At 42.6% G+C, this 14,723-nt stretch overlaps 1 protein-coding gene across 3 annotated transcripts in view; it reads right to left on the minus strand.

The window, feature by feature from the left end:
- The window catches only part of STAT1 (signal transducer and activator of transcription 1), a 368,349-nt gene that overhangs the window by 231,794 nt on the left and 121,832 nt on the right, over window positions 1-14,723 (minus strand). For 2 of the 3 annotated variants that reach the window (XM_075179993.1, XM_075179992.1), the window contains exons 14-15: window positions 4,442-4,535; window positions 3,000-3,041 (exon numbers count right to left, since the gene is read on the minus strand). In XM_075179993.1, coding sequence (XP_075036094.1) covers window positions 3,000-3,041; window positions 4,442-4,535 — 136 coding nt within the window. The remainder of the gene's footprint in view (window positions 1-2,999; window positions 3,042-4,441; window positions 4,536-14,723) is intronic. The other variant, XM_075179994.1, reaches the window with a different exon arrangement.

The following is a 14,723-nucleotide window of genomic DNA, read 5'->3' on the forward strand; positions in this document are numbered from 1 at the left end:
ACCCGCCCATTTGGTCTGGGTCGGGGGACTCATCAAGGCTGTCCACTATCACAAGCTCTGTTTGCCTTGGCGATTGAACCTTTGGCATGTATGATCCACTCCCACACTAACATCAGAGGCATCAGGATGGGAAAGGTCACGGACCACATAGCACTGCGGACAACATGCTGGTCTTTCTGGAGGACCCTGATAAGTCCTTGACTCTCCTTTTAGGGGTGATCGAGGGTTTCTGCACTCTCTCAGGCCGAAAGATAAATTGGAACAAATCATCAATGTTTCCTCTGGAATGGCAGCCTCCGCCTGGGGAAGACAATGTTTCATGTTGGCCACTACTGTGGACCTCCAGATTCAAGTATTTGCACATGTGGGTTACGGCCCGGGCGTCTGATTACGTGGAACTTAATTTTGACCTGATTGCTGATTATCTTAAAAATAAATCCCATACCTGGAGGAAACTTCCTGCCACGGTTACAGGTGGGATAAACCTTATAAAATGGTTGTACAGTCGAAATCTCTATATCCCTTACAACACTCGCCTATATATTTACTGTTTCATGTGTTTCAAAAAATTAATAAGCATTTAATTTTGCTGGTCTTGGGAGGGGGGGGGGGTGAGAGAGAGAGGGTATGCTTTATTACATTATGCAAAAACAAAAACTCGGGAGGGTTGGCGCTCTCCAATTTTAGAATCTATTAACTGTCTTCCTAGCTTACACACCTGGTTCCATGGCTTTGCGCATACAGGGACACTGCTCTCGGGTACTTTCTGGGCGAGCAGACGGACCCTTCCCTTGGACCAGTACAGGTTATGTTAACTAGGTATGGCACCGGCCGGGTCGCTCCTATAATACGGCAGGCCTCTATGATTTGGTTGGTGGTACATGGTCTACTGGTGGGTGAGAGGCTAGATCCGGATGCTCCTAACTTTTAATGTGATCTGGAGAAGGGCTGGAATATATACAATTGGTCAACTATATACAGATGGTCATTTACAATCATTCAAACAGCTGAAAGCTGCTTTGCAGATGCCCAACTCGGCATTCTTCTGCTATTAGCAATTACGTCCCGCCCTGAGCGTGCAGTTTCCAATGGGCTTGCCCTAACGTTTAGATTCTCCTGTTAAAAACATATTGCGCTCTGTAGGTTCTTGTAGGACAATATCTGTTCTGTATGTATTATTGTTACCCCAGGTGTCCCCGGGGGTCCTAGACTTACTCAGAGGTCAATGGGAGGCTGATCTGGGTGTATTTACTGACCAGGAGTGGAGTATGGTGATAGGGGGCACCAGAGACGCGACTTCTTGTCATCGTCTCCAGCAAATACACTTCTACATGGTGCATAGAGTATACATGACCCCAACCAGGCTGTGTCGGATGGGTCGACATGAAAGGTCCGAGTGCCATAGATGCAGAGTCGGCCTTGGCACTTTCTGCCATTTGTTATGGACCTGCCCTGTTGCCCAGTCTTTTTGGGTTAAGGTATGGGGCTTCATCTCTTCCACGATTCCTGTCTCTCCTCCATTGTGTCCCAAGACTGCATATTTGGCATGACACTCGAGGAGAGTCTAGGCAACCCACTCTTTAAATATATATTTACTCTGACTTCCCTTGGAAAGGTGGTTATAGCTAGGAGTTGGATGGGTTCGTACGCTCCTAATATCCTCCATTGGACCAATCTGATGAAGGAAGTATGGAGGCACGAGCAGGTTATGTATGAAAGCCGTAAAGCAATGAATAAATACCACAAGGTTTGGCACCACTGATACGAGTTATGATCTGTTTAGGGTGGGAAGTCATTAATGTTGTATTTATCTCCCAGCCCTGCGTAGCTATGTGTGCAGAATTGTTTGTGATATCTCAATTTACTGACTTGTAAAGCGACATGGATTACAATTTGATATATAATATATATATATATATATATATATATATATATATATATATATATATATAATTTGCAATACATTGGTACACTACATATACATTTTGCTTGATTTACCTGTTTACAATGGTTCACACAATTTTGTTTTGTGCTGGCACATTTGCCACGATTAGACAGATAGGGTAATTGGTTAGGATGTTTTTACTTCATCATCATTTATTTATATAGCACCACTAATTCCGCAGCGCTGTACAGAAAAAGCACTCACAGCAGTCCATGCCCTTATAGAGCTTACAGTCTAAACTCCCTAACATGCACACAGACAGACTAGGGTCAATTTTGAGTGCCCAGAGGAAAACCACGCAAACACGGGGAGAACATACAAACTCCACACAGATAAGGCCAAGGTCGGGAACCGAACTCATGACCCCAGTGCTGTGAGGCAGAAGTGTTAACCACTAAGCCACTGTACTTTTCTGTTTGTTGTGAAAATCTCAATAAAAACACTTTATTTAAAAAAAATATTATTGGAGCAACAATATTTTTTTTTCTTAAGTAGCAACACTTGATATTTCCAGATGGGGACATCATTTATAGTACATATTTGTGGCACTATAAGGGGCAGCATGCACATGGGCACAAGTGCATGCAGCCACTTGTTGTGCCACAAGTGGCAGCATGTGTGTACTTTAAGGACATGTTTTTTCCCAAAAAAAGTTTAAGTAGTAGTCAAAACGCGGTAGTGGACAGCACATTGACATAAGGATTATTCTTTCGAATATGCACACTAAGCCATTTGCTCAAGTGTAACAAGAGAATGTGAAATGTGCTGCTAAGGCTTATGGCGGAATTGATATCAACTGCATCTGAAAAAATGTGATCTTCACCCTTTTTTGGGATTTATGAATTGCCTCATTGCTAGCTAATAAAGCAAGAGAACTCACTTGTATGTCTCAATACAACATCTCAAACTGCAAAGAGCATTATTGTGCATGCTTTGTCCAACAAGTTCTGCAATCTCAAAGGCAGCAGCTCAAACACTTTGGAATACATTATTCACCAATACCGAGCTAGTGAGATGTAGAGATAGTTTCTTTGACAAATACATGGTCACCAACCTCATTAGTTCTGCTTCCTGCATTTTTCTGTTCTTTTAATTGCTGCAAGCCAACATATAAAACAAACATATAAGTGTTTAATGAAAAAGAATGATATTATCTATTATAAAAAAAAATATTATTTTATTCAAGTTACAAAACATATTATACAGTTACATAATTTCTGATGAATCCCAAGGTTATACAGTACATACTGTATGTTAACATTCATACATAGGCACACACACAAATACACTGATACACAAATGAACACAAATACTCTTCATTATATCATATGTTTTACCTACAATGACTGGCTCTTTCATACAGCCTAACAAGTGACTTCTAAATAACACTGGAGCTCATATACAAAGAGCACCAGATGCAAACACTTTTGTGTTGAATTATTGGTCCATTCAACAAATACATACTCCCCCCTCTACACACTCAAAAATAGCTTCCACATACTGCAGGTGCATGTGCCGAGGTATTTAGATCTAGTACATGGCCTTCTCTTTGCGCCTTGCTGAGAATTAAGAATGAAGGAACGGCTGCATCTGGAAATTAATCTTCCTAATCAGCTTATCAACCCTAGAGGTAAGTTGCTAACCTGGGAGACTACCTGTAATAAAACAGCCCTATGTACTATGTGCAAAAATAATGACATCAATAAGAAGAAAAAAAAAGCAAAGCAAACCCTCTGTCCCAAATATTCAACCAGCCAAGTACTTGACAGTCTGTGTTGACATCTATATATTAGGGAGTACGGTCTCCATTACTTCCAGTCAATGACAAGCAGTGAGAGTGAGAAAACACTGGTGCTTGACTGGCAGTCAATCTGTCTCATTAAGAGGCATCACTGATGACTCTCCAGAGCCTCATTGACTGTGTACCTAGGTAGCCAAGTATGGGGCTATAACCCCCCCCCCCCCCAAAAAAAAAAACATCAACATGGACTGTATGTTGGCTGGCTCTTCCTCATTGCACTTAAGCTTGGGGGGAGCCGATTATCATTTGTCTGCTGTTTGCAGAAGTGCCAATAAACATGTACTGCTCTGCACAGAAAACATCAGAGTACCTAAAGATGTAGCCTGGACCACTTTATCTAGCTGTTGTGCTGGAGCTTAGCTACATGTGTCAATTCCCTCCCATACCCCTCATAAGAGGCTCCTTTGATTAACACTTACAATTTATTATTGTGTATGACACACTCTGATAAACAGATTTCAAAATCTGTATAAAAAATATATTTAAAAAAATCTGTATTAAGCCATCAGTAATCAAAGGCATCCTTCTCAAATTAGTAATATAGTATGCAAATTCATATTGTCTTATTTTTCCCAACTAAATTTAATTTTACTCATCAGGATAGCTTCAGTTTAGTGAAGCGGATGTCTTTTGCATATGACTAACAGCTAATGAGTCCCTAACTTGCAAAATAATTTACTTGCAAACTAATTTACCAGATGTCTGAATTCTGCTGCTATACATCCATTTGTTGATTCCTCCATGTTCATCACTTTTGAACTTGTTCCCAGAATATTAAATTTACGGAACCTGCCAAAGAGAACAAAAGTATATTTGCAGAAATCGATAGATATAGTACAGTATATGTAACTGATAGTTTAACTCAAATTGGCAGTTAGTAATGATGCTAAAAAATACGGGTCCACAGAGTTTTTAAAGGTCATGTCCCTATTAAGTAGGATTTATGGGAATCGCATTGACCTCCACCAACAGATAGTTGCTTCTGTGGGGGTGCAAAAGTTTGTATCTTCTGTTAAGAGGAGCTAGGCATATCAAGATATTATTAGGTAAACATTGGCTTCCGGAAAAGATGTGTTGATCACATAGCATATATAGAAGCATAGACACATGCGACTGTGTTTCTGTGACATAAAAGGTTAGAAAATAAAGTAAAATAAATAGATTGTGATATAGTGCTTGCAGTTTAAGTTTTGCTGAAAAGATGTGTAGGAGCGGAAAGATTTGATTTATCCAAAAATTAAGGATAAAGAGGATAACAAAATAAGATTTGTGGGTGATTTTTGTGAAACCTGGAGAGACTGTAAAATGATCCTCCAGAAACATTGGCCCATTTTGCTTTCCAATACCACCCTCAATCAAAATTTGGGCACAACAGTTGAAATCAGTTGGAGACGGGCTCCTAATCTGAAGGATATATATTGGTTAAGAGTCATCTTGTGGAAAATACAAAGGATGCAGTGGTGAAAGGATTATATCAGTGTGGTAGATGTAAAGCCTGTCCACACATGCAAAAAAACGAACTATAACGGATAGATATGGTAACGAGCATGAAATAAGGGAATATATTAATTGTGAAACCAAAGGTGTTATATATTCCCTAACATTCCCGTGTGGTTAGTTATATGTGAGCAAGACAGGAAGGATTCTAAAACAACAAATACTAGAACACATTGGGTGCAAAAGAAACGCCCCAAAGGATAAAGACAAACTTAGAATCCCGTCACCCGTCGCAAAACATTTTTTGAAATTTCACAATGCAAATCCCAAAGGTTTGAAAGCCTCGGGGATCGAACGAATTAAACTGGGTATCAGAGATGGTGATATAGAACAAACACTTCTACAGAGAGAATCAGAGTGTATTTTTCTGTTGAATTCGGTATATCCCCACGGTCTGAATGAGAACAACAATTATCGCTGTTTTCTTAAAATGTGATACACGTGAAACTTTGTCTATGTATATCTGTATATCCAATAAATGAATGTGGAAACCACTACAGATTTGTTACTCATTAAAATTTCTCTCTCCCCCAATCACATCTATCCATCCAATTATCAGTCAGACCTACTAACATTGCCTAAAATATTTCTGATAATAATACCGGAGGAATGCACAAGAGATTCCCATTGAGAAAATGGATAATTCCTCAGAAGAAACTATTTTGAAAAATATACAGATTATAATATTTTCATTTTTGGCTGAATTACTATACATTTCCAGTTCGTAAGTAACAATAATGGTTCAATTCTTACATTTTTACTATGGACATGGGACTGTCTATGTATTTCTCAATGCATAACTTTATTTATATATGATCAAATATCATCTGAATCTAATGATTACTCAAATCTTCATAATAATTCTAATATTATATGAAGCCAATCTACAATGTAACAATAGTGGGTTTTGATATCTCCATATCCCCACACCAAATAAGATGATAGCAATTAAATTTATCTGTGCCATTAATATATGATTTAAAGTATGGATTAGAGCATTTTTGATGTGATCATTTATTTAGAGTGATCCGATGTTCTACAAACACACCATATCATGCCATTAGGCTATGCAATGTCCACCTAATGACAGACTGTCAGTGTTAAATAAATTACTTTTTACACCATATTAAATACGTTTATGATTTTCATTTCATCTATTTTAATACTGACTTAACTTTGATCTTTAAATCTTTTCTAGTATAATCTTCTATCACGAGTAACTTTTTGTTAAAGTCTTCCCTTCCCTTAAATATTATTACTTTAGAACAACTAACACAAATTTTTCATTCATTACTCAGTCCACCGTATTCTTTAGCTGTCTGCTTATAGGCTAGAGTGGACGTCATTCACTCGGTGCAGCTGCACGATTGGATGAGATGGATATATAAGGAATCCCTAAGGGCGGATTTGGTGATTCCCTCAGATGAAGCTGATTGTGAAACGTACGTCAGGGTGACGTCACATTTGACATCAGGCACCCGATAGCAGAGGTTCTTTGTGAGAGCCTAATCATGTTTGAACTGCGGCATGAGTAGAGACACAGAGATGTGTGGCTACTGATTACCTGCTAATACCTAACTGAATGTTAATGCCTCTATCTCAGATTACCAGGGCCGGATTAACCCGAGGTCTCACTGGGCTATAGCCCAAGGGCCTCGGGCATCCAGGGGGCCCTTCAAAGTCCGCAGCAGCATTATTGATCGGTCCGGGGGCGCCCCCAGCCGGATCAATGCTGCTGAGCACTGTCAGTCCAGTCCTCCGTCCCCGGCGCTCAGTACTCTGCTTACTGAGATCTCGCGAGTGAACTCTCGCGAGATCTCCTCAGTAAGGAGCTTACAGTGCACCGGGGACGGAGGACTGGGCTGACAGGTAAGCGCTTGGGGGAGAAGGGGGCCCTCACGGGGGACAGGGGGCGGCTCACATTGGGGGCCTCACGGGGGAATGGAGGCGCCCTTAGCCCAGGGGCCTCCATTCCCTTAATCCATCCTTGCAGATTACGAGTCTTTTATTTATTTATGACCCAACAAATAGAATCCTGACTCAGTTATATGAGTCACGCTCCTTTTAGTAAGTGAAAGCTATTTAAAACAGCTGCACCTTAACAAACATTAAGGGTCTCCGTTGATTTACTTTCACTTTCACCATACCAGATCAGAACGTGACACTTTTCAATTAACAGCAGTATAATTGTGGCAGTTTTACTCTTCCCAAGCGGCATATTTAACAAATAATGAAAGTGCACTATCCTGCACTTACCGTGAAATTCAGGTCCCTCTGTGTGTCCCGCATATTTAAGAAGGGTGCATCGCAGCAGATATCGTGGATATCTGCCTCTTTGCATTCCTTTTCATTTTTGGGAGCAGTCACCATTCTAAGGTATGGTGACTGCTCCCAACCGCAATCTAATAAGTTCCGAAAAAAAGTTTTTTTTCGGTAACTTGTCATGATAATGTACGCCATTGAAAGATTTCAGTGCTGTCAGCTCTGCTCTTCGGAGCAGAGCTGGACAGCGCATGTGTCAAATAAGTCAGCGGCTTGGCAATGGTGCTGTACTGGGGAATCAACTTGCGATAGTATGCTGCCATCTAAAGGAAGGCTCGTACCTGTTTTTGGTTGGTGGGAGGAGGCCAATTAAGGATGGCATAATTTTTTGCCGGCTCCGGTCGAATATTTCCTCCACCAACCATGTGCCCGAGGTACAACACCTCCGCCATCCCCATCTGACATTTGTCTGGTTTGATCGTCAACCCTGCCTGGCTAATCCGGGCTATTACTTGGGCCACATATTGCAGGTGGACCTCCTAGGTTTCACTAAAAATAGCTATATTGTCCAGGTATGCCTGGGAAAACTCCTCACACCCTGTCAGCAAACAGTCTACTGTAAGCTGAAAGGTGGCCAGGGCATTCTTCATTCCGAAGGGCATGGCAGTAAACTCAAATAGTCCAAATGGGGTGGTGAATGCGGACTGCTCCTGTGCCTCCCTGATAAGGGGTATCTGCCAGTAACCCTTACTAAAGTCCAGCATGGACACATAGCGAGTCGCCCCCAGCCTGTCTAACAGCTCATCAACCTGGGGCATGGGATACGTGTTTGTCACCGTCACTTCGTTCAGTTTCCTATAATCCATGCAGAATCGTGTACTCCGGACTTTCTGGGGCACTACCACCACACTGGCCGCCCAGGGACTATTGGATGGTATAATGATCCCCAGTGCCAGCATTTCATCGACCTCTTTTTTGATCATGTCAAGCACCTCGGGACTCACTCGATACGTGGGTTGCCGAATAGGCCGAGCCTCCCCGGTGTCGACATGATGGGCCACTACATGAATACGCCCAGGCCTGCTGGTGAACTTAGGCCGCTCTACCTCCAATACTCCCTTCATCTGTTGAGTCTGGGCTCCTGTTAACTGCTGGCCTATGGGCACCACCTCCACCCCTAGGTCCTTTTAGGTTGCTGCGAGAATGTTGGGAATGGGGTCAGTCTCGGAGTCGTTCATAGGTGGGCAGCAGAATGCCACGGCCCCTATTTCCTTCGTGACATACTCTTTATCCTATTACTGTGATAGGTACCCACCCGCTTCCCCGCTTGATCTAGTTCTATAACGTAATCTACCCGACCCTGTCTGTCCACTACGGTATAGGGCTCTGCCCAGGTCGCCTGTAATTTGTGCTTTCTGGTAGGTACTAGCACCATCACTTTCTTTCCAACTTCTAACTCCCTTTCTCGAACCCCCTGGTGTAATAATAGCGCTGCCGTTCCTGCGCCCCCAAAGTATGGTCATGAGCGAGCTGCATCAACCTCTGCAGTCTATCCCTCATTTGTACCACATATTCCAAGACTGGAACCTCAGGTTCCTGGAATGACCCTTCCCAGCTTTCCCGGACTAGGTCGAGAGGTTCCCGTACCCATCAAGCATATAATAACTCAAAAGAAGAGAACCTGGTAGAATCCTGCGGCACTTCACAGTACACGAATAATAGCTGCTGCAATGACTTCTCCCAGTCTCCCCCCTCCGACTCAGCATATGTCTGCAGCAACTGCTTAAGGGTCCCATTAAATCTCTCGCAAAGACAGTTAGTCTGGGGATGGTAAGGGGTTGTGCGTAATGGATGGACCCCAAATTTGTCCCATACTGTCTGCAGCCAGTCCCCTTGAAATTGCGTCCCCTGGTCGGTGACTACTACTTGAGGGAATTCTACATGGCTAAAGATATCCATGAGAGCCTGGGCAATATGTTCAGCATCTACGGATGCTAGTGCCACTACTTCGGGATATCTAGCCGCGTAGTCGACTACGGTCAGGATGTAAGTCTTCTCTGTTCGGCTAGGTTTCTTAAAAGGTCCCACAATGTCCATGGCTACCCTCCTAAATGGCTCACCTATAATGGGCATGAACTGTAGGGGGACCCGACGTGGAGGTCCCCCGAGGCGTTGGCATACATCGCATGAGGACCTATAGTGTTTGACCTCCTGGTTAACTCCAGGCCAGAAGAAATGTCGTAGCAACCGGGCACGGGTTTTACGAACCCCTAGGTGGCCAGCTAGGGGGATGTAATGGGCTAGTGCTAGTAACCGGCAACGGTACTGCTGGGGAACAAATCAGCTGTTTCATAAGCCATTCCTGGCTCTAGAGGGTCAGCCTTGGCGGGTACCTGGTACAACCTCAATGCTTCCCACATGATCCTATCCTCCTGAGGTCCCCAATCTGTCCTTTTTGTGCCACACAGCGGAGGCCATCTAAGGATGGGTCAGTCTGTTGGGCTTCCCTAAATGCAGTCCTATCTACCTCCCCAGATTCATGTCAATGTCAGGTAAGTCTAGTACAGCATTACTCACCGACAGCAGTTCAGGTGGTGTGGCAGCTGAGCCAGCAGGGACGTCTGGTGCCGATATGAGTGGGTATTCGGGAGCTGTCTCCAAAGCCTGTGCTCGACTCCGTGTGATAGTTCCCACAAAATAACTGGCCAATCCACCACCCAGATCATTCCCCAGAATAACATAGGTATGTAATCCATCCAAAAATCCCACATTCACCTCCCCCGATCCCTGGCCCCAATCCAAATGAACCCTGGCCATGGGGATAACTGTAATCTGGCCTGCCGCCATCGAAATTTTGATTTTCCGGTTCTTTAGCCATTGATTAGGTGGGACTAAACTGGGCCGTATCAGAGTAATAGAAGCCCTGGAATCCCTGCAGTTCCTGGCCATTCACTTTTACAGACTGCAGGTCTCCCTTCATATTTGCAGGAGTAGCCTTCCCGATTGCCGCTACCACCTCCACCTGATAGACTACTTCCTCCGCCTCTGGCGCATCAGGATCGTAGTAGCCCTTCCCACCCTCAATTGATGTTCCTTGGCACACCGACACTCAGGGCACAGCTGGTCTCAATCCAGACAACTGTCTTCCTCCCCGTTGGCAATTTCTTTCTATGTGTCCTGGTTGTTGGCAAGTGTAGCACCTCCTAGGGTAGGATACTGCTGGACCACGAGGTCTGGGCGCACTAGAGTGTGCAGCTGGGGTACGTGGCAGCACGGGGCGTGATGTAGCCGGTGGTGTCTCTCGATCAGGTGGGGTCCTTCGAATAGTTGCCCATTCACCTTCACTAGGTCCCCTCCATTGGGGACGGTTTGCCAGGAATTCATCGGCTAATGCTGCTGCTTTCTCTGGGGTGGTGGGATTTCTGTCCACCACCCACTCTCTAATTTCTGGAACCATTATATTCATTAGCTGATCCAATATAAATATGTTTCTAATGTCTGTTAAGGTTGTGGCTTGCTTCCCTTCTAGCCACCAATTACAGTTTCTTGGCAACAAACTGCTAAATTCTGTATAAGAAGTGTCACTGCTTCCTACCATGGTTCTGAACTTAGTGCGGTAGGATTCAGGGGTGACCGCATATCGAGCCAACAATACTTTCCGAATCTCCTGGTAGTCTCTTCCTTGCTCTGGGCTCAGGGCATGGTATGCCTCCTGCACTCAGCCCATCAAACTAGGTATCAAATATTTTGACCACTCTGCCACAGTATATCATGCATTGCCATCATGGACTCAAATACCTGTCAATGTCAATGTCCATGGCTGATTCCACAAAGCGTCTGTCTTCCTTCCAATACTGACACTGATGCCATTGCAGGTACCACGACCAGTCTACCCAGCGCTGCTCCCAATACTGCTGCCCTCTCATGGTCCAAGTACATCCAACCAAATCTGCAGCTGTTCCGTGTTGTCAACGGTTATTGCAGCTGCCTGGTTTGTCATCCCTCTGGTTCTATTACTGAGATCCCCTAACGGGTCCTGAACCGCGTCCTCCTCTTCCTCCTCATCACCAGGGTTTTCTACGTCCCATTGAGCCAATTTTTCGATTAGGGACACTCTTACGACATATATTAACTAAGAGTTTTATTCCTTTCTCTCCAACAGAACCATATAAAAAAGAGAAAAGGTTTTTATTATTGCCTGAGTTGCAAAACATGTAAGGATTGCAATATAACTCAAACTCAAGCCATTACTCATTTTAAATCTACATCTAATGGGAAAACATTTTATATTAAACAAGCTATTAGTTGTCACACGGAAGGAGTCATTTACATGTTGTAATGCACTTGTGGCCTCCAATATGTTGGTAGAACAAAACGTAATCTTAAAACAAGAGTGGCCGAACATTTTTACAACATCAAAAAAGGACTCAAAACTCATAGTGTTTCCAATCATTTTATTAATAATTCAAAATGCAATCCAAAAACAACTAAAATTTTTGGGAATACAACATGTTAACACATTTTGGAGAGGTGGTAACTATCTGGAAAATATATCACGTTTGGAAGCAAAATGGATTTACATGATGAGAACTCTTATGCCATTTGGTCTTAATAGTGATTTTGACTTAGGCTCTTTTTTAAATGTATAGACATTCATTTTTATTTTTATTTTATTTTGTTTTATTTTATTTTATTATCCACTGGTCTATTTTTATCTATTTTTATCTGCATACACATTTTTTCACTATTAAAGTATGTATCCAATCAGGAAGAGGCAGGACCTATAAGAACCCTCCAATTCCTTTCTAAAAATATCCTTGAGAAAGTCCTACCCGGATGAAACGCGTTGGTTTACATTTTTGCACCTCTACAGCCACCGTACTTGGACGGATTAGTCTATTACTTCCCCGTTTCAGACGCAGCCACACGAGATACCCGGACTGCACGGAGATTTCATCTACAGCAGACTCACCGTTTTACCTGGACGGCTTGCTGAGGACTGCCATTATGCATAGGGAATTCTAGGGTAGGAATCAATTTATGCTCTCCTCCTCATGGCATCCGGTATACATATTACGGTAATTCTACTCACACTTTCTCCAAAAGAGCTATAAACATTCATTTTTGTCTATATGTTAATTTTTGTCTGTATATTTATTTCTATTGCGCCCTTTTCTTTTATATACACTCTGGTATCCGTTGGGTTGATTTCAATTTTTCTTGCCTGACAAAGTTCCTGCAGGATTCCTTTCTTGATGTTTCTGTATGTTTGGGCTGCTGTCTCCATTCTGCTGTGCCTTTCCAATTCCGTTCTTGTTACTGAGTGATCCCACCGCTTGCCACCAAATGTAAAGATACGTGGTTCCCAAATCACTCAGACACGGTATTAGAGGAAAAATAGAAGGATGATTTATTCAGCAGAACAGGATTAAATACAGCACGGTCCCGTCCAAAAAGACAGGAAATCAGTTCAAATAAATCCAGTGAGATATGTTGCACCTCAACTCTCTGGCAGAGCATCACCCATCACCTCTTGGTCAAAAGTTATTTACACCAGTCTCCAGCTTCCCGGGTAGCCTCTTTTATCACCTCCTAATCCCCCTTTGGGAAGTTGCAAAAGGTCTTGATTGGTGGGCTGCTTACACTATCCAACCCCCCTCCCTTACCTTCCCAGGTGTCTTCAATAAGGTGACCCCTACTAGATCTGGCTCCTGGCTGGCTGTAGAGCTCACTAGTGGACAATGGGGAGCAAACCGAAATAACAATATCTTAATTCACTTAATACCTGAGTGATCCCTGTGGAGGTGGAATTTAACCCCTGAAGTACTTTTCCAAGGAGATGTTATAGCTACCTCACTGATACTTCCTGATAACAACATGGCTGAAAAGTGTAGTTCAGGTATGGAGTAGATTAAGCGGTTGTAACATCATACACCATGTCTGTTATTTTACAGTTATCATAACCGATCTTGACGAGAGCTTCAGCTACAGCAACCTTTGTTCCCATAGAACTAGATATGTTTGCTGATACTTGGTTGTCCCCAGGAATTAACTCTAAGTACTGATAACTTAACAGGTGAATGTTGGCACAATAGTGTATGTGCAAAGGTAGACTAATCTGAAAGTACCATGACTACTGGGATAGATGATGCACAAATAGGGGACTGATGTAAGGTATGCATGATGTAAAAGGAAGGATGCAGTACCCAAGTTCAAGTTACTCTTGGCAGTGGAGAATAGTCAAGTAGAATAGTGAGACACAAAGTAATTGTGCAATTTGCAATTCCAGTGTTTGGCCAGTACTACTGTAAAGCATAGAGCAGCACAAGTACAGATAGCACTTGACAAAGCAGGAGCAATAGGAAAAGCAGTAGCACCAGTAATGTAAAGGCACAGCAGGAGAGCTTGGGTACTTCCTCGGTCTCCTCTCTCCTCTGGTTCCCTCAACCTAGCTATTTGAAATCAGCTCTTCATCATCCAGTTAATGCTCACACATCTTTGGGATCAAACGAACTGTGGCTGGATACCTTATAAATAAACTTATTGTATAAATATATTTAAATTATTAGCGCAGTGTGCCAATGTATATTACTGATTTTTAAAACTGTTTATTAGAAATGTACTGATTTATGAGGTATTATTTCTGATGCAACAGGCATATGTTTGAGGACATCTTTTGTGTAACTTTGAGAGGATATCCTCATTAAAGCTAATTAGGCCTTCTAATGTGTGAGTATCCAACATTTCTTTTTAGCCTGAAAGTACAGCAGGGAGTCTTTACTTGTTATCCTGTCTTGTTAAAGTGAAAGAAAACGTCTGAACAATGTGATTTAAAATAATCACGGATAAGTTTAAATTTTGCTAAGTATAAATTGCATTTAAAATTAAAGTTTAAAGAACATTTCACATCCTGATATTAATCTTTGAATGAAATATTTCAAACTTCTTGGCGCCTGGTCGGAAAAGGGCGCTGGTTTATCTCCTGCCAAGCTAGTGTCTCAAAATTGTATTTAAAGAGCCCTGTATTACACTGAAATATATTGTACCATCTGTACTTCTTGAGATCACTAGAACCTCAAACTAGTGTATGTAACGGTCCTTATTAGGACGCTTGAGCTAATAAAACATCACTGCATCAAGAACCTGCTGTTCTGAGGATGGAACCCAGTGTCTAATACCAATGCTCTGCCCGCTATCCTGCAGCTCTGGCCTGTGTGA

Source organism: Mixophyes fleayi, chromosome 7 (genome assembly GCF_038048845.1).
Source record: "Mixophyes fleayi isolate aMixFle1 chromosome 7, aMixFle1.hap1, whole genome shotgun sequence".
In the NCBI taxonomy this organism is placed as follows: Eukaryota; Metazoa; Chordata; class Amphibia; order Anura; family Limnodynastidae; genus Mixophyes; species Mixophyes fleayi.